This window comes from Rissa tridactyla, chromosome 3, assembly GCF_028500815.1.
Source record: "Rissa tridactyla isolate bRisTri1 chromosome 3, bRisTri1.patW.cur.20221130, whole genome shotgun sequence".
NCBI lineage: Eukaryota > Metazoa > Chordata > Aves > Charadriiformes > Laridae > Rissa > Rissa tridactyla.
This window is the reverse complement of record NC_071468.1, coordinates 33,240,469-33,261,881: the sequence shown is the minus strand read 5'-3', so window position 1 is coordinate 33,261,881 and position 21,413 is coordinate 33,240,469. Positions and strand designations below refer to the sequence as shown.

General features: G+C 36.0%; 1 protein-coding gene across 1 annotated transcript in view; it reads right to left on the bottom strand.

Moving 5' to 3' along the window:
- The window catches only part of KIF6 (kinesin family member 6), a 171,792-nt gene that overhangs the window by 82,900 nt on the left and 67,479 nt on the right, over positions 1-21,413 (bottom strand). Inside the window, exons 11-13 of the mRNA XM_054195458.1 lie at positions 16,481-16,586; positions 15,462-15,600; positions 13,121-13,333 (exon numbers count right to left, since the gene is read on the bottom strand). Of these exons, the coding sequence (XP_054051433.1) occupies positions 13,121-13,333; positions 15,462-15,600; positions 16,481-16,586 (458 nt within the window). The remainder of the gene's footprint in view (positions 1-13,120; positions 13,334-15,461; positions 15,601-16,480; positions 16,587-21,413) is intronic.

Here is a 21,413-nt window from a genome sequence, read left to right as displayed (position 1 = left end):
AAAATACTACAGCTCTTCATTAAAAATCCTGCATGAGTCTGCCTTTACTTTAAGCAGAGCATAAATCAGATACATACATACGCTAAAGGATGCCAAGATATCAGTCTCACTTCTACAGTGAAAATTTTTAAAGCCAAAGATTTAATAATCTTGAACTACTGATGTGATAAACCAGACTCTCTCTCTTTGAGTTCTCCATATTGAGACAAAAATAGGGAGAAACTGGTTTGATTTCTGTTGAGGAAAAGGCAGAAGAGAGACAGTGTTTTCCTAAAATAGTGTGCAAATAAAAATTATTAGTATTAAAGAAGTTAATCTCTCTGTTCAGATTTTTGGGGAGGTTTATTATTAGTTCCAGCATGAAAAACCGATGTTTAAAAAAGGCTTTTACCTTTACATAATAGAAAGTGTAAAATGGCATCAGAAAGCAGTAGTTACATTGTGATAGGCATTACAAAATAAACTAAATAAGGTTTCAAACATGGTATCCAATATTAACAGCGTCAGATTTTCAGATTACTTTTCTATATTAGTTTTGCCTAGAGCTGAACTTCAGAATATATTTTGAGATGATCATTATTTGAAGGAATTACATAATTACAATAAACAGTAAAAAACCCCTAAGATAGTAACAGTAAACAAGTTCAGCAACAGGAAGAGGCAGCAGCAGTTCAAGGGCCAGGAGACAACCAGATGGAAAAGGCTTGAGATTATTACACTCAAGACACAATAAAGTAAAAGAGTGAGAATACTGATAACAGAAAATGATGGAAAATTAGACTGATGATTAGGAAACTAGAAAAGACAGTAAAAGGTGAAATTTAGTTTTATTTGAATGCGGGTCTAGTAAAAGTATGCTGAAAATCAGGGAGGGGGCTCACACTATGAGTAGGACTTTTTGTACAAGTATTTGGCATAGCACCATTAACAACAGCAAAATCTTTCAGCAAATGTTTTGCCCAACAGTCACCAAATGACTCACTTATAGAAATCATATTAGCAGGAAAAACTGAAAAACAGGAAAACAGAAGAACTACTAAATGGGAGAAGATTAATCGTAAGCACTGTAATACAACACAAAAGTAGACAGTTTAGAACTTGGTTATGACTAGCTTCCACCATTCACTGTATCAGAGTCAGATATCAGTGGCTGGAAGAAGAACTGGAATTCCGGCTAAATGCTTATCAACGTTAAATAATTTCTTTAGCCACACCATTTCTGTGACAGGAAAAGTGGCAATAATTACCATTCAAGGATCTTTGGTTGCACACAAGTTTACAAAGAACCACTTCAGCTCTTTGTATAATTCTGTGTACTCAGTCCAACTTTCAAATTTGCCTCACCTAAGAAGCCTTAGATGGGCTCCTACCTGCCTCTAGGAATAAACAGATTAAAGATGGTTTTCAAGGTAGGTCAGTAGATGGTTACAGCAGAGCATCTCAGCCACAGATTTGTAAGACCAGCCCGACAATGAAAAGCCGTAAGAGCTTTTATCTGATCTAGAAGTAAAATCTACCAAACTTACTGCATAACATCATGGAAAAGCGAGTATCACCTCAGCTCTAATTGAGGTGACCTCTAAGAGCTCATCTCCAATAATTTGTTTATTCTTTTCTTTCACACAAAAGTCAATCATGGTCCAAGTTTTCTCAAATTAACCTGGATACTACAGAATCCCCTGCTAACATTATGTTATTCTTTTAAAACTATTTTCTGAACTTACAACAGTGGCTGAAAATGAACAAAACAAAGGGAGAGTTACTAAATAGATGTTCCAGAGTTAAAACTGTAAAAGAAAAAAAGATGATGTATCAGAGATAAGTGAACTGTACAATGTTTGATTTTTTTTCAGCAAAAGCATCCAAACCTTGAGAGCTCATTCGTACTGAGGCAAAAAGTCATAGCTCCACCAGCTATGGAAAAATTGTACAATAATTGAAGCACGAAATTGGCCTGAAACATTTGTAAAAAACTTATCCTGTTAAATGTATTGCAAATATCAGGAAAAAGTAGGGGTTTGTGGTATATTTCCAATAATTTCTAGTTTAGTTTTATATTCAAATATGCTGAGACTAGTCTCTCAAGACAATATCTGTTTCTGTTAGGAACAGGATGTTAAAAGGCATTTTTTAGATTAAATAGACAAACAAAAGCGAAATAGAACTCTAGACTATTCTATTATTTAGCAGAATTTGTAGTATCTGCACTGAAATATCTAAAGATTAAACTAATAGGAAGAGCTTCTAGTCTTTTGTAATACCCATAAGCATATGTAACGTGCATGTAGCGGCTCTATTAAAAGGCACTGTAGTCTCTTGGGACCGCTGTTCATAACAATAACAATATGGAAGAAGTTTCACAGATGCATTTGCCGAACCTGACAGTCAAGATACAAAGGAATTCAACCACCCTACAAGTATGTAGAAACTTTCAGAAGCATATTTTACCTCTCAAATACCAGGAATTGAAGAGTTTCAGTCACAAAAACCAAAAACATCTTTAAGGAGTTAGTCTGAAGGATCCAATAGCATTTTTTAAATGGCCAAAATACGGCTAATGAATCGGCAAGCCAAAAAGATTTGAAACAGTAGAGAACTTCCAGGGAACACTAGGTTACATTTCAGCAGACTAATCTGGATAAGAAAACAGTAAACTAGGATAAAAATACTGGAAAGTTTCCCCATCTAAACAGACTCAAGAAGAAGGCAGTAAAAACTGCCAAAAGGATCTTTAACAAGCTTCCAAACATACGTTCCACATCACAAGAGATTCCCAGCTGAGAAGTGGAAAGAAAGACATGATGAGCATCTTAGAAAAACCAGAAATCTTTTGTAAAACTAAATAAATGTGGAGAAAGAAAAAGCTGTTGATGGTCCTATAAGCAGTAAGTGGTTTTACATAACAGCATTTGCAATATGTTAGATAATTAAGTTTCAACATCTCTGCAAAATTAATGAAAGTACTGTAATGATCCACTCCCCCCTCTCATTAAATCCTTACAACTTACAAAATCTGCCTTTGATGCTGCAAATGGAGACCTAGCTCCAAAAAGCAAAATCTGGGCTTCATCTCCTAAAAATAACTATGATCGTATTTATAAACAGTTAAGATGACAAAAATCCTAACACACAGGGCTTTATCATAGAATACCAATTGCAAGAGCTCACTTAACTTTAAATCTCACAACATGTATTTATATTTCTTTGTAACAAAGAATAGTCATCTGTTGCTGCTTACATAGATGTTTCTACAGAGCCTCAAGTTTCTTAACGCATTCGGTTTTTACTGTTCACTAATGTCAGTGAGTTCAGTTCAATGTCATGGAGTTCACTGATGCAAGACTCACAGTGGACTCACTGTGAATTCCAAAAAAATAAGGATCTTGGAAGCAGTATAGATAGAAGAATACATTTTGAAAAAAAAATAACCCAGACAAACTGAAAAACAAACCCCAGAAGTTAGTTGAGTCTCCTACAAAATTCATAGGGTTAGTCGTCTTCGTATTTTTTGCAATCAGTGTACTTTTAAAGAGAGTAATTTTGTTCCAGAAACTACTTTGAATTTTAATCTTTACTTTTTGTTCATTTCACAGGATTAAAAAGGGAAGTAAAACTGTGAGACAGTCAGAGATAGCAAAATGTATAAAAGCACATGACAAATTCAAAAATTCCCACAATTACATGCTACAAAACATGTGCCTGAAGACAGACATGCATTCATATTTATGACATAAGTTGGAGCCTTAGCAATACATGTTTTATCTGTTGACTTGAAATACCAGAAAATGACTTTGTTAAACTTATCAGAAGTAAAGCCCCATAAATTGTTCAAAAGCATATACTTGACTGTTAACTTCTGCTGAATTTATTTTGAAGGCTTTTTAAAATACCTAAATCCTAAGCAGTGAAGTCTGATACTTCCTGCTTGGTCCTTAAACTTGGCAATAATAAAAATTTATCGTAGAAAATAATCACTCTATGTTATAGAACGCTTAGGAAATTAGCAAAACAACACGTCTTACTTTAAATATTAGTTACAAAAGTTTAACAGTAGCAATGAAACATTCACTACATCTTACTAAGAGCTGGTAGAAGTTCAGCTGGAGAGCAAATGGAATATATACTTTTTCCTGGACCTGTAACAGAAAATGTAGCGCATACTTTCTTTTCTGACTAATGAGAAAGATCAACAGTAAGTCTGAACAACTCCCTAAATGCATCAGTGAGCTCTTTTGCTCACCAAATAGCAATAAAATGGGTACATCTGTTTGTTAACAAAAGATCTGTCATGAGCGCAGTGCCAAGAGTCTGTCCCCAGATACCCCAAAAGCACTACTGGACACAGAAAAGACTTCAAGAAACATACAGGTTTGCTAAGCACTTAATTTTTCTGGAGGGTTGAGACCTGCCTTTTTCTGAACTGAAGGACAGAGAAGAGATTCTGATGGAAAACCTCAGTCAATCCTTTCCATTAGGGAGCCTTCTGTGGGTTTTCCAACAATAGAAGGAACCTTTTCCCCCAAATTATTACATAAATATATAAAATAGCCAAGATAAATATTTTGAGAAGTCTTAACACAAGATGAAAATATTTAGTTTTCAGAATTGAGTTGATGTGTTATCATCACTAGTTTCCCGCTATTCATAATCACCATCTGTTTATAGAAACCATCTCTCACCTTTTGTTTTAAAGTCAGCTTGTCGGCCCTTCAGCAGGAATGTTCTTTTTGGTAAACGCTAGCACAGTGCTTGGCAAAATGTGATCTTAAACCCTAAATGGGATACATAGCAGGTAAAATGGGATACATAGCAGGTAAGTTCTTCACCAAACTCTCATAAAACCTCACAACTACTCAATGAGAGATAAAGGAAATGGCTAAAAATGGTCAAAACACGATCCTAATAAAATCTTCTGTGACAGCAAAATAATCGCTCTCAAGCCCATCAGCATATACAACTATTTGAAGCTCTTACTAAGATCTATTGTGTTCTTTGAATGTCACAATATTCACACTGTTTTCTGGTAACCAAACTGTTTATATTTCAGGAGAAAAACAAATCCAGCAGGAAGAAAAATGGTATCCTACATCTCTTACACTGACAGAATTATGCTAGAAGCAAGCAGCAGTCTGAGACCTATTTCAAAATAAGACTTATCTGTACAAAAGAAGTAATAGAATATGATAAAAGTAAAAGAAAACAAAATGTTTATCACTCCAGTAACATATATGATGAAGTCGGACGACTTCTTGTTTTGCCAGGTTTGTTCATACTTTGATTTATCCTGAAACTACTAATTTGTAATAATTGACACCATCTCCCAAGAAAGATTATATGTAGTTCTACATTTGAATTTGGACTTCACATTCAATATCTCTACCAGATATGAATTATGAATAAAAATAAAGCTGCAGTAGAGACTTTATGATGACCTAAATTATTGTATTTAAATTAAAAATGTTGAAGCATTTCTAAAGTTCAGGTTATTATGCCAATAACTTATCTTTGCATTTTCTGGAGTGCTCATCTGAAACATAAAGTAAATTCATAGCCAGAGAGTTATGCCTGTTTCACATTTATGAAAGATCTTATGATGCAATAAATAACAGCAGCTACTGAGTATGTTAGCGTGTTTTGCTCACTTTTACTCAGGTAGCTATGGATTTATAATTTAGAGTGTTCTGTGATTAAGATGGCTATTGAAAAGTAAGTTCTCCCTTTTCATGGTATAACACTTGGAATAAGATAAGAAGTTCTGGTCTGTTCGCTCTAAGCTAACTGTTTTATGCAATTCGTAAAACCTCCTCAGTGATGGGAACTGGCTTGCCAAAATGTCAGCAGCAGGCAGTCTTCCACTGCTTCCAGGCAGCCTACCTACCACTGCCTCCTAACAGAAGTCTTTTGGGATCCAAGAAAAACAAATCTATCAGCGTGTTAACTGGTATAATTTTTAGCTGAAGAATTCCATGCTATGCAACCCAATGTCATCAGTGAAACCTAGGGCATTGCTAGGACACTACACTTACGTATTCCTCTGCTCTAATCATCAAGGAGAACATCCTAATACAGGCTGTAATATACACTGAAAAAAGCACAATACAAAACATAGCAACAATCCACATGTCCAATTTCAGTTGTTCTTTGAAGATGTATTATATTCACTCAGTTTCTTCTGAGAGAGCATACAAATTCAATGCAGGATGGACTTAAAAAAAAAATAAAATCACAAGCATGCCTTTATAGACACGTACAGTTGTAGAAGTCACTCATTCACCTTCCAAGTCAGCCTGCCATGGGACAAATTTGGTCCAGGAGTTGTTTTACTGCTGTGATGAGATCAGGATCAAAATTTTCCTCTAAACACAGATTATTACCTCATGCTCAGCAGTGAAACAGTAATGGCAGCTAGTGTCTGGATAGGATAGACTAGAAACATCATTACCTGTATCTTTCAATGCAGAAATGGCCCTAGATGATATGGGAGAAAATGGTAAAAATAAGTTTCACCATACAGAGATACCAGTTCTATGAGATAATACATTTTTTCCCATACAGAGAAACAAACTTTGCCTGCACAAGGCTGCCTGTATTCTTATCATTCATCTACTTATCGTAAGTTTAGCAGCATAAATTACTTTTTCTGATGAACTGGGTAACAGGTGAGTAAGTCTGAAGGTTTTATGATGTAAAAGCAGCAGCAAATGTAGCATGAAGACAACAGAATGAAATTATTCCACTTTCTATGACAAAATGGCAAAGATCTGTTTCTGGGCAAACAAATGTTAAAGCTACATAACGTATCAACTGCAAAACAAATGAAAGGTTCTAAATTAAATAATTTGTCTTTTAAGAAAGTGTTTAATGATGAAGAATAGCTTTAATATTACAGTAAAGGTTCTACTTGGGAGTTCAACCCTGGCTCAGGCCCAAGCCCCTTCACACATCTTTACAAATTCTTAATGTCTATAGACAAGAAGACATATGTATACCATTCAGATGGATTTTGAAAGGAATGGATAACTTTATAGTTATGAATATTATTTGCAGGTCTGCAGTATGTGAAAAATGAGGCTCTGTGCTCGAGTGAGAAAGACACCTCACTTCCATTTTTCTTCTGCTTGATGAAATATTGGGACAGAATCAAAGTCAGGTCACCATCCAAACTTTTTCTGCATTATCAGCCTTTGCCAATGCAGAGTGCAGGGCATAAGGTTCAACAATCCAGGCAATTTGAGCTGACACTCTGCTTCCTACTTTATATTCAAAGAAAACTCACATGTACATACACAAAAAATTGTTTGCAAAAAGAGAGTGCATAGTATCAAAGCTGAGAACTTGCTAATGCTTCTGAGATTCGTATTTAAAGACTACAGAACAAGTTGCATTACATAAAAGATGTAATTATACTAGTCATTTGTTGATAAAACACAGCTACTTTTTGTTAACATATTTCTGAGGTTATCAAAAGCTTTGCATTGTCTATCTGGACTTTGGTAAGGCCTTTGACACCATCCCCCACAGCACTCCCCTGGAGAAGCTGGCGAATCAAGGCATAGACAAGTGTACTCTTCGCTGGGTTAAAAACTGGCTGGATGGCCGTGCCCAGAGAGTTGTGATTAATGGGGTGAAATCCTCTTGGCGGCCGGTCACCAGTGGTGTCCCTCAGGGCTCAGTTTTGGGGCCGGTTTTGTTTAATACCTTTATCAATGATCTGGATGAGGGGATTGAGTGCACCCTCAGTAAGTTTGCAGACGACACCAAACTAGGTGGGAGTGTTGATCTGCTTGAGGGTAGGAAGGCTCTACAGAGGGACCTGGACAGGCTGGATCGATGGGCCAAGGCCAACTGTATGACGTTTAATAAGGCCAAGTGCCGGGTCCTGCATTTCGGTCACAACAACCCCAAGCAGCGCTACAGCCCTGGGGACAAGCGGCTGGAAAGCTGCGCAGCAGAAAAGGACCTGGGGGTGCTGGTGGACGGCCAGCTTAACATGAGCCAGCAGTGTGCCCACGTGGCCAAGGCGGCCAACAGCATTCTGGCTTGTATCAAGAATAGCATGGCCAGCAGGAGCAGGGAAGTGATGGTGCCTCTGTACTCAGCACTGGTGAGGCCTCACCTCGAGTGCTGTGTTCAGTTCTGGGCCCCTCTGTACAAGAGGGACATTGAAGTGCTGGAGCGTGTCCAGAGGAGAGCTACCAGGCTGGTGAGGGGTCTGGAGACCAGGTCATATGGTGAAAGGCTGAAGGAGCTGGGCATGTTTAGCTTGGAGAAGAGGAGGCTGAGGGGAGACCTCATTGCCCTCTACAGCTACCTGAAAGGAGGTTGTAGAGAGGTGGGTGTTGGCCTCTTCTCCCAGGTGAGTAATGACAGGACCAGAGGAAATGGTCTGAAGTTGCAGCAGGGGAGGTTTAGGTTAGATATTAGGAAGAATTACTTTACTGAAAGAGTGGTCAGGCACTGGAACAGCCTGCCCAGGGAGGTGGTTGAGTCACCATCCCTAGAGGTATTTAAGAAACGTCTAGATGTGGCACTTCAGGGCATGCTCTAGTGACAGAGATTGTAAGGTTTTTTTTGTGTGTGTATAGTTGGACTCGATGAAGGTCCTTTCCAACCATGAAGATTCTATGATTCTATGATTATGAGGACATAATTATATTTAGTTAATACTAATACGACATCAAATCAAGTAAATTCTTCCTATAAAATGAGAAGGAGCATGATAAATAGGAAATGTAGGAGGCAAAGGGATTTCCTCAGCAGCTGAGTAACTTAGAATGGAAAGAAGAAATATGGAAGAATATTCTACACAGAAAAATTAAGAGGTATAAGAAAGAAATCACCAAACAAATTCTCAACTTCTTTTTTTTTCAAAGAAAAATTAAGAACAAACACACATAGACACTGCCATAACAGAACAGATGCAATATCAGTCCAGCCTAGAATCCTCTATGGTAAGTGGCAGCATGGCAGTGTTAGATAATTCTAAAGAATATGTGAAGCATCCACTGTAAAAATCCATGATATAAATTCTGTAGGATTCATCCTGATTTTTTATCACTGGACTAGTATAAAACATGAAGAAGGAGTTTTAATATACTCTCTTTCAAATAGTCTTTAGTATTTTTTTTAGGCCTAATTCCTGACTGCTCAGTTTCATCAATAGCTTCTTGTACTGGATCTCATTGTGCCTTTTGACAGTCTGATTATGTTAATGACTTCTTAATTCTTTTTCTAAATCACACATTTGAAAAACTGCAGAGTTTAAGAAGGATTTTTTTCTTTTGCAGAAACGAGGATAATTAGAATTCTGAACATTTCAGTTTCTAATTTTTCAGCATTCTGTTCTTAGACATCTTTACATGTATGCAACTCATGATATACAACTCTTGTATATTCATTTGTTCCTTCTAACTTCTCTCCTGCTTATTGTTTATAATTGCTTTTGGATTCCTGCATGCAATTTCACTACAATTATTGATAGAGTCACAATCCTACTAAAGTTTTAGAGTACTCAAAGAAAATAACTGTGACAATCAACTGCTAGTTCAGTTACTAAGCAATTTTAGAGGATAATTGGCACCCTTATATAGTTTAAGAAATCTGTTCACATTAGGACGCTAGGAAAATCCAAGTTTCTACTTCCCAGCTGTCCTGTCTGAATTTCAAGCTGAAGATGCTCTCTGCTTTCAGTTAAAAAAATCCTCACAAAATTCATATAAAACAGTATACATAAACATATGTATTGAATATGTAAAATTTATACATGATAATCTAGGATGAAGCATGTTCTTATTTACTAATGAAAACATAAGCACTTCCAGAACCTACTGACACTAAAAAACTTTTTATTTGAACCATTCAATTAGAAAAAAAAGAAAACATGCAACAAAATCTGTATACCGTTACTGGAAGTTTTTTTATGTGGATTTTGAAACTAATAATTTGCAAGAACATCCTTATTTATTGTCATAAATAACCAGCTCAGATGATGTGAGGAAAGAAAACCACAATGTTAAGTTAACCTTTTTCCATTAAGCACTATAAAACCTCCCTTACTTACACAATGTATGCTAACTGCTCAGCATAATTTGCATTGTTTGAGTTGCTGTTTCTATAAAGATTTAAGCACATCATTAAGTTCTGTGGTATTACTTATATAGAAAAAGTGAAATATGGCCTTAAAATCTTGTAAAATCAGGTTCTAGGGATGGTTTCAGGTAGTTTTGAAAATTTAGTATACAGAAGAATACATTTTCCAAAATATTAACAGTAAATATTGCCTATACCTCCATATCTTTTAAAACTCACTCTTCTGGAATCTAATGATTTGAATATTTAATCTCATCTTTTAAGGTGCATGATTCAGTATTTATGACTTTTGGAGTTGACAAATCTTTTTCATAGCCATATCCGTTGAAGAGTGCAAGACAACATTAAAATAATTAGTTATAAGTCCTGACGAGGTCCACGGTAATTCCTAACTCCTGAGAAAGGCATTTCATGCTTTTGCAATGGTCCCTATCAAACATCTTTCCCATTCTTTCACAAGCCATCCCACCAGTTGACAATTTCACCACTGCAGTAGTCTGTCAAAAACTTACCAGGATGAGAAAGCTCTTCAAATCCATACAGAAATTTGAAGGTTAAAAGGAAAACCTTAAGTCACAATATGTATTTGGTGGATATCAGAGTATTAAAATTACATATTTGCAAATAACTTATTTTGCTATGTAAGCTGACCACTATGCTTTTCACCAGATGGTGTTTTTTCAAGACATTATCCTTCATTCTTAGAACAAATGGGATTAATCAAGTCTGAAGCCTACAAACGTGTTCAGGCCTGAGTCCAATAGAAAAGAGAGCTCTATCCTAGCCATCAGTAGACAGAGCTAAGAGTTTTTGACTGCCAAAGAATGTACCAATGTATCTTTGCACTGTCGTAGCTTTATAGCGAAATAGAAAAATAGTAATAACCACAGCGAGACCTTTTTCAACATTTTCTGGTGAACTGTCTGCATATGTTTACAAGTGTTTTTCTCAAACATGTCTCTTAGTACCATGAAGAATCAAACTGCGAAAACCCTACTAGCTGATTTGAAAAATATATAATGTCCAGTCTATAAGAAATTTTTAATTTAAATGTTAGTTAAAATATGAAGATAAATATTGAAGCTTGTTACTTTCACAACTTTAAAAGATAGAACAAAAGAAAGAGAAATAGAAAGTTATGTATATATTAGGTACAAAATGCTGTCAATTTGCTTGGACGCTCAGTTACATTCTTGCAGAGACAATTGATCTCCTGAGGTTGGGTTTAAGGGATACTGGCAAGGCTGTATGTGTTTTATTATTAACAGTGTTTCTACTACTTTTTTACATCTGCCATTCTAAGTATTACCTGAGAACAATAACGCAAGTGTTTTAAGAAATAATATTTTAGGGCATTATCGTTATAACAGCTATACAGCATATAAGAGTCCAAATGCTGCCAACATTACTGGAGTAGACTTGTAGCAGAATGTCAGGCTACTCTAAAGGAATGCAGAGATATACAGCCACCTAAAGTAGTCCAAAATCAATTTTTTATTTATGTCTAGCCCTCAAGCAATATGACTGAAAATTTTAAAAATAAATTAACTCTAAGTGAACCTAAGGGAGGACTTTCATGTTCACACTTAAGCATCTTGGTTATTGAGGACTTGATCATTTTCATGTCCACATGGAATAACACAGAATATCAGAACCTGACCCAAAACTGATTGAAGAGGACTCTAAAGAAGGGAGTAGGTTTCCAGCTACTTTCAGAATGAGAAAACTATATATTGTGCAATCCAATCATATAAAAAAAGTCTTATCTCAAAACATACTACCTTTTCATCCCAGACAGCTGTCCATCTAAAACTCATTATCTGAACAGGGTGGGAATCAATTACATTTACTTTTACTTATTGATTAACCAAAGACAATACTTCATCATTGTGGCAGATTCCCTGTCCCAACCATCTGTCCCAAATAATTCTTTTTTCAATGAACAGTATTTTATATGCTTGTCTATTAAAATTTACAAAGCAGCAATTAGAATAAATTGTGAATAACAATAAGCTGGCTTTACTAGAAGAGATAAAAGCTTTTCTCGGTTACCTACAGACAAACAGTACTCATCTGCTGCCGAAGGCACGGCACATGGTAAAAAGGTGTTGAGTGTGTTAGCTATCCTAAATGAATACATTATTTATGAATTCACCTGTAACTTGTTTGCAAACAATGTGAATTATTTAACAACTTAAAAAAACAACTAAAATATATATATTTTTTAAATATATCAGCATAAGAATTTTTATTTTGTTCACACTTACTAAAGAATTGGTCCAGAAAGGTACGATTTCACTAAAGCTACTCGCATGCACAGGACGGAGTTATTTGTCTCAGTTCACTTAATCACATTCATTTTGTTTTAACAACAGAAATAATCACCATGGTTTATTAAAAATGCTAAATAAAGCCCAAATATATAAAGTGCATAATGTAAAAAAAAATCTTAAATAGAATCACAAAAAGTTTTGTGTTTACAATCTGACATCAGAGCTAGAAGCATAATCAATGAAATTTCATTTTAGTTGAATGTAAGATTTCTCTCCCAGGTTGGAAGATTAAAAAAAAAGAAAAAAAAATAATTGTGTTTATTGGTGTTTAAGGATGCTGTGCAATTAATAATTCCTGCACAAAAATTCCCTCAGTATCTGAAGTTCTGGTTTAGATTTCTTTTTTGTTAAAAATCAGTATTTTCAAATCTTCCAGGGGAAAAATATTATTTTCTAGTATTTTTTAATGAATTATGCTCAAAAAACCCTATTTTGAGAATTTCCTCAAAGATTCAATGGCTTGCAACTGAATTTATACTCTGGTTTTGTAGGACTGTTCAACAGAGTATCCACATCGGTTTGTAAAAGCCATCAGCACTTTGAGAGAGCTATAAATTTAATCCCTGCATTTGTGGATAAAGAATTAGCACAATACGGCTGATATTGAAAAGCTTCCTGTTCTGCTACACATTTGAATGATATGCTGTAAATCTTACTGTAATAATCCAATAACTGCTCACTTAATTAATTACACTAACCTGTTTGTCTGGAAATAAAAGGTAGTCTGTGAACTGAAGAGCTGAAATCTTTTGCCTCTTTCAGACTAAAACAGATAGATGGGCTCTGACTTTCTTCCAAGTTTATAGAAAGAGACTGCTCCAAGACTTTAGAACCAGCAGAGGCAGCATTAAGCTGTAAAAGTGCATCTTGTGCTTTCTTTTTTTCTTTTTTTAGCATATTTACCAGAATATCTGCAAGATACATTAAGGAAATCATTAATGACCTCTTTTTTATAAAGTAACAATCATCTTTGTTTATCCCTAAGTCTCTGTCTTCCAAGTGGAACAATTCACATTATGGAAGCCTATATGTGAATGTGAACACGGAGTTGGGCATATTCTTTGTAATTATATTCATCCACCTTAGTTTTTCCAGACAGCAGATTCATCTTTACTAAACAGTAACAAATTCACACATTGACCGCAATTCTTGATCCCAATTCAATCAATGCCTGATAAAAGCATTTACAGACAAACAGGAATGAAAACTCTAGTATCTTATTGCCATTGTGTGACACTCCATTTTTTAATTTTAAATTCTGTAATAAAAAAAATTTCCAAACAAAAGGAAAAAAACCCCTTAACTTACAGCTAGCCTGGCAAGTGCATCACATCTGTAAGCTTTTCACAATAAGAAGGTTTACTAAAATGCAGAATAGGTCTTTAAGAAATTTCTTTCAATAACACTGTGTATTTACTGGAAGCATATTTGGTATAAATAAATTTTGCCTAACAGCTTGTAGAAGGCTTACAATGAAAATCCTGTGTGCATTCAGCCAAAACCACAGGAGTCCCTGAGATATGTTTTTTGATATGTTATTCATTTTAATCCTCATCAATCTTCTAAATGAACAGCAGAAAATCTAAGTAGTCTTTGAGAAATATTACTCTTTTAGTATAACAGCAGTAATAATAAAAGACTTTACAATTCGGTTGTTATGATAGCTCCTAGCTACCATAGGCAAGAAGGATCTCATAGTTTATTTACTAAACAGCTCCCATACTTCCCACCACTTCATCACATTAGACATGTTATTAATTTTCTAATGATGATGTACGGTCGGTCAGTGGCTGCAGACTCTGTAAATCAGTGTTGTGTTCAAAGTCGTAATTCTTATATTCTTCCTATATAACTCTAACATGGATTTACACAAGTTTCTTCCTTGTACTTCTGCAAACAAAGCCATATATATATCTATCAAGCACTAGTGCATTTGATAGAGATGTTTTGCTCTTTATCAATCTCATACTAATGAAATAATTTACTTCAGGAAGAAATGTTTCTGGGAATCCAGATCTTAAAATTGACAGGAAAATCAAAGAATTTTTTAAAAGGAATGGTAAATCAGTGTTAGAGCTAAATTTATTTGAAAGTGCACCTTGGAAAATGAACACCTTCTCTTCTTTGAGAGCGCAGAAATAGAGAAGCTTTCCTGCCACCTCACATCAAACTGGTAGCATGCTATTCTGCACCGTAAAATGCCATTCTCATTTGATATAAAAAATTGATCTGGAGTTGTTGGCCACAAGGGATGCACCCAAGTTTGCTTTTTACTAAGAACTGTGAAAGAATCTTGGTTACCTATAAACACAAAACCAAAACAAAACCATTTTTTTTTCAGTTCTCTGCCATATTCAAATTTTACCCACCAAGTATCCACAAAGTTAGTGATGCTGTGGTCTGCCCACAGTTCTGCCAACCTGCTAAAAGTAACTCCTACCCATCGTGCGACAGTTCAGCTCCTCACGTGTTTCCTATGAGGCACTGAAATGGACAAAGCGTGTCTTAGCAGTTTAGTATTTTTATATGCAAAAAGCTTTAGCTTTAATTTAAATTTTAAAGTTGCATGTAAAGCGTACAAGTTTTACATTTATTCTGATGGCAAACAGCCCAATAGTCCCCAAAGTAGCACTTCATTTGGCTAAAAATATCACTTACAGGAAATTCTATTCTTTGTAAGGTAATAAATTGGTCTTTATATAGCATCAGAGTTTCCCATTCTAAAAAACGGTTTAATTTTCTTGAGGAGAGTATTTTAGGCGTGGCCTGATGCACGCTATTTGGATCTTGGCTGGACCATTGTAAAGCTAATGGTGCTTGGATCCAGGATTTTGGTTTGGGTCACAACTGAAATAGAAGCAGGTGTAAAGCGGGAGTCCTGTCACATAAAAGTTGGGAATTGAGTAATTGCTTTAACACAGTGGGATCAGTAGAGAGAATTTCCTTCCATATAGCTAATGCCTATCTCACACACACAAAACCCATTGTAGCCAGATCGGCTCAAACCCAAATATTATTTTTTTCCCTCACAAAGGATACTGATTTCATTGTCTCTTTGTTGCAGAAGTTCTTTCAGCTTTTTCAGTTCTTCTTCTCCTGCTTCTTTGTTAGGGTCTTTTTCTTCAGAGATGTGTTGTGATAGTTTTTTATCAGAAATATTTGAACGATTCATTAGTTGCTATTAGGAGAAACAAAAAAGCATACTCTTTTTATGCATTTATTCTACCCTGAGATTGTCTAGCTATGGTAGAAAAGGTAAGGCCTTTACAGACTCTTGATAGAACAAAATCATGCCACCAGTTGACTGTCAAGTTATATGCATTGTGTCAAGTATGGGACAAGTTTTATTTGCTGATCTTCACTACCAAGCGCACAATTTACTTTACTCTTTCTACACATGAATTCCAGTGTTCTCTAGTATTACAGAGCTTTCAGTATTAACAATATAACTAAAACCTAATTATTTAAAGACAATAAATTAAGATCAGGAATGTATACATTATTATATTGGAAAACTATATCCCAAAATACAGAAAAGTATACATTATCTTCTGTTGCTCTCCCTATTATTTTCACTTGTTCTTCCTAGTTTAAGTGTATCTTGTTTGCTCAACGATTTAGAAGGGTTTACAACACCATCAGGAGAGTTAGTATAACAGATTCAGGGATATGGTGGTTTTACTCATTATTTTTCTCTCTTTCAACATAGTTTGTCCAAAATAAAGCCTCCATAGTGCTGGGAATACAGATGGATACATCTATCCATATATAAATAATATATAAATAACTCGTCTGTGCTGATTCCAATAACTTCCAGTGCTTTCCTACAACGTACTGCATGCTGAAATCCTTGCTGGGGTTTCCACAAAATGCTGCTGAATTTTTCCAACTAAATTTCAAATTTCTATCAGTCCTCCATGCACTTCACAGTTCAATTGTTTTACCCTTTTCCAATGCCTCTCAAGTATATTGAGTTTCTTTTGACACTTTTCAACCATGAATGTTTTCAAGTTACTTTCAGTGTCAGCTGCACTTCCATCTATTTTTAAAAGAAATACCTTCACATGAATGAAGCAATACTTGATCTTGCGCATGTCAGCACCAACATCCAGAGTGCTATCAGGATCATTATCTTCGAGAAACGTTTCAATTAACTCATCCAACCTGAAAATACATAGCATTTTTAAGGAAAAAATAATCACAAACAAGCAGACAACTCTGCAATGTGTCAAATACAAGATTTATCAAGCTGACCAATATTAGTAGGCTATTTTCCTTCAAGGACCATGCAATTGCAATGTACTTTTGTTCCTGATACTAAAACCTGGATTTGATACTGGAGATTCTACAATTCCATATCAGAACATACTTGCACATGCTAAGTAATAGTTCTAGAACTCAAAGCATCTAAGAAGTAATCTTCTCATCTATTTTATAACCTTCTGTTCTTCTACCATCTCATAATTTAAAAGATCTAAAGCCTGCCCTCTCAGAAGACTAGATTTTTAGAAGCTTTGGGCATAGGATTTTTTAATATATATTGTTATTTGTGCAAGTCAGCAGATAGCATAGCTTTTATACAGAAAGTTACCTGCTCCAATCACCAAGCAAGCAACCTATCTTTTGATGAAGGTATTTACAGATTGCTCAAAGATATACTGCTCTTCTTCTGATTAATGAAATGTAGTTATTATTTTATTCTCTTGGAAATTTTTCTTATTTAACAAACATCTGACAACATCTTTTCTAGGGAAGAGCAATTCTTATTTCGGTAATTCAGTCTTCATAAGAAAATCTGGTACACATAAGCATTCTCTTGCTTTTTCAAAACCGAACTAAAATATTCAGACTGGAAATCTACAAAATACACCATGCCTCTGTGTTGGATGTCACAGCTACATGGATAGAGTCAGATTTCCTCTTGCATGCTTTCATTAGCTCTCCAGGTCTTGCAGTCCAGGACGGATGGCAGATCATCCTCAAGGAAAAGAAGAAAAGGCCCAGAGACTTCCTGATTCCTGACAAATGCTATTATCATTACCTTAGTAGGCAAATGGTGGGCAACAATGATAGCCATATGCTCCGTAAAGTGTAATTCTATGATTTTAAATGTTTATTTAGATTATCCTCAGAAGATGAACTTAGGTTCTAGAATGAATGAGCCAAGATATCCAAGGTACTTGCATCAAGTGCCCAAGTGCCAGAGAAGGGCAGGAGTTCAGAACCATCTCTGTGCCTAGTGTTTCTTTTGGACTAGTTTTGTTCAGCTCCTCACATAATATGCAAGTCTTCTGAATGTCACTTAATAGACATTTATCCTCTTCAGTTACAGGACTGGGAATCTTAGGATCATAGGATCATAGGATGGTTAGAGTTGGAAGGGACCCTAAAGATCATCTAGTTCCAATCCCCCTGCCACAGGCAGAGACATCTCCCACTAGACCAGGCTGCTCAACTCGATTATCTGAATCATTTTGCTGTAACTACGTACCAAAATTTTAGGCATTATAATATCAGAGTATCTAAAGTTTACCCTAAAGCAGGTGGTTGGGGTATTGCCCTGCTTTTGAAGACTTCTCTTACTGAGATTCCTCATTACTACATTGCAGTAACAACTCCCTGCTGGAGGGTGAAACAATGAGATGCACGAAAAACAGAAAAAAAATTATCATTATTTTCAGGAGATAAATATCTGAAAATTGGGAGCTGTAAGACTGGAATGAGAATTGTAAAAAACGTAACAGATAGGTTTGGTTATTTATCTCCTCCAGAGGTCACTGTGGCAAAGTGTCAATTCTCAAAACAGGAGAAAAAGGATAGAAAAGAGCAACCTTCAGTTAATTTCAGACGAACTGTGCTTTCCAATTTTCATTATTTCAGTTAAAGAACAAGAGACAAATGTGTTGTCTATACCATTTATCATACATGCAAAATTCACAATTTCTGAATTTACAGAACACTCCCTGAAGCCAATGTGAGCTGTACATGTGGAGGGCTTAAAGGAGAGGACATTTAAAGAGAAATATTAGTTACAGAAGTATTACTGGAATTGACTTGCTTCCCAAGTTAAGAGACTACAACAATTACCAGGTAAAAGAGACCAAAATTTTACTTATTGCTACGTGATTTTTTTCTGCATGAAGAGTCCAACAGAACAGAGGCCAGCAGTACAAGAAGTTATTCATACTCCCTGCAGACACACTAAGCACAACGAGCAGGAGAATTAATCCTTCGTATGTGGAGGTAGACATTTTTGTAAGCACTGGGAAAAGAGACGCATTTATGCTGTTAATGAGAATGTGACAGTGATTATACAGACACAGAGAAAGTCAATATTTGTCACTATCTTAAGCACCTTATTGATTTCAGGGAGTAAAAGGAAACAAGTAAAAACTATTTTTCATAACTAGACTGTCTAGACTGACTATATGAAGTCACCTATGAAAATGGGCCTCTAATCTTGAACCAGAAATTAGAAAGGAGATATTTTAACCTCACTAAGACTACCTGTTTGCTATGGATTTACCCATACTCAGATTACCACAGGTTTAGGCTATGGGAATCAATCAAAAAAAATTACACTAACTTGCACCATTACCAGAATAGCACTGCAGAAAGTTAAAATATTTAGAGAAAGAAAAAGAATATATAATTATTCTAAAATAATGCTCTGTTTTTGAAAATCATTATTTGCCATTTGAGAGTCAAGGTTAATCTGTCAAGAGTAACAAATTAGACAAGCTGTAGTTATAGATATGAGCTGCTATTTCCTCTCTCTTGCATTACCTTTAATGTGTTTGGCATTCTTGAAAAAACACAGCAGCCCAATCAATTTGTATCAATTGCAGCCCAAGAACTACACAGAAGCCAAAACAAATTTGAGCGCTAGAAGACTGACTCAAGTCTGAAATAACAGAATGTGTAAATCAGAAGTTATAAACCAACTCAGCCTTTTTGCCAATTCTAGGAAACAGCAGAATCTTCAGTGTATTTTAAGATACATTTTTAAAATTTCCTCTTTAGGAATTAGAACAAGAACCGACCAACCTAGTCTAAACACTATGAACAAAAACAAAAGAAAACGAAAAAAAAAGAATAGCAACAATGAAAATCCCCATGAATACCAGCAAACAAAAATCATTGCATCCCTCACATTTTTTTAGGTTTCCATGTAAAAATTACCAGAACTCTTTCTAAAATAAACACACAGTCTAACAGCACTCTGGATATTCCGTGAGTTCATCCAGTATACTGAAGTATTAAACAAAGGTAAAAAAGAAACTGACAATGCGATACAGATGCAACTTGAAGTTTCTCTTCTTAATGAACAGATCTTAGTTAACTGAACCTTCCCCCCACCTGCAAGTGATTTATCAGCTCAAGGATTGAGATAGATAACAGTAGAAACATTCTCCTATGAATTTTTACAATGGCAAGATTTGCAGTTTTACAAATGAAAAAAAACCAATGCTACTTCCAATTAATTTCCAGAGGTGTTCACAGAATAAATCAAGGAGACAACAAAAAATCACAAGATGAGGGCAAAAAAAGACAGAGAGTAATCTACAAGATGAATATGCTTTTCCTTCTTATATTCTTGACTAAAACAGCTTATTATATTTGTCTCTATAAATATCCACAAAAATAAAATTAAATACATGGAATATATGAAAACTAGAGCACAGAATTATATAAAATAGGGCTATAAAAGATTTAATAAATTTATATAGGGCATCTACAGTTACAACTCCAACACATTCTTTCTAGTCAAAACATCACACACAGGCTGTAGTCATCCTCTTATTAAGAGGCAGAGTGAGAAAACACTTTTTGTAAGTAAAGGAAAGCCAAAATGGCTTTCAGTTTTCATTCAGTTACCTTTAAGAGATGGATAATATCTTTCTCCTTAGCAACAATATCTTCTGAGATAGTCACCTAATCTTTGATCCTTAGTTCTCTACCAGAGGAGTGCATATTAAACAGTTTTCCTCCAACCAAAGACTGTTGCAAGAATATACGTCAGCAAGAATCAAACCAGAAAAACACATGAAATGGCCCAGCTTTGAACAAAGTTGGGCCTAGATGTTCAAGAGGAACAAGAAACACATAGAGAACAAGAAATCCAGAGAATACCTTAGCAAATTTTGCTTTAGTTGTCTACCAAGTTAAGTGGGAGTGTTGATCTGCATGAGGATAGGGAGGCTCTACAGAGAGACTTGGACAGATTGGATCAATAGGCCAACACTAACAGCATGAGCTTCAATAAGGCCAAGTGCCAGGTCCTGCACTTGGGCCACAACAACCCCATGCATCGCTACAGGCTTGGGGAAGTGTGGCTGGAGAGCTGCCTGGCAGAAAAGGACCTGGGGGTTCTAATTGACAAGCGGCTGAACGTGAGCCAGCAGTGTGCCCAGGTGGCCAAGAAAGCCAATGGCATCCTGGCTTGTATTAGAAATAGTGTGACCAGCAGAAGTAGGGAGGTGATTGTCCCCCTGTACTCAGCACTGGTGAGGCCACACCTTGAGTATTGTGTCCAGTTCTGGGCACCTCAATACGAGAGAGATATCGAGGTGCTGGAGCGAGTGCAGAGGAGGGCAACGAAGCTGGTGAAGGGCCTGGAGAAGAAATCTTACGAGGAGCGATTGAGGGAGCTGGGACTATTTAGTTTGAGGAAGAGGAGGCTGAGGGGAGACCTCATCACTCTCTACAACTACTTGAAAGGACATTGTAGAGAGGTTGGTGCTGGTCTCTTCTCACAGGTAATTAGTGATAGAACAAGAGGGAATGGTTTCAAGCTGCAGCAGGGTAGGTTTAGGCTGGACATTAGGAAAAAATTCTTCACAGAACGAGTGGTCAGACACTGGAATAGACTGCCCAGGGAGGTGGTGGGGTCACCATCCCTGTATGTGTTTAAGACTCGTTTAGATGTGGTGTTAGGGGATATGGTGTAGGGGGGAACTTTGTAGAGTGGAGTTGATGGTTGGACTCGAT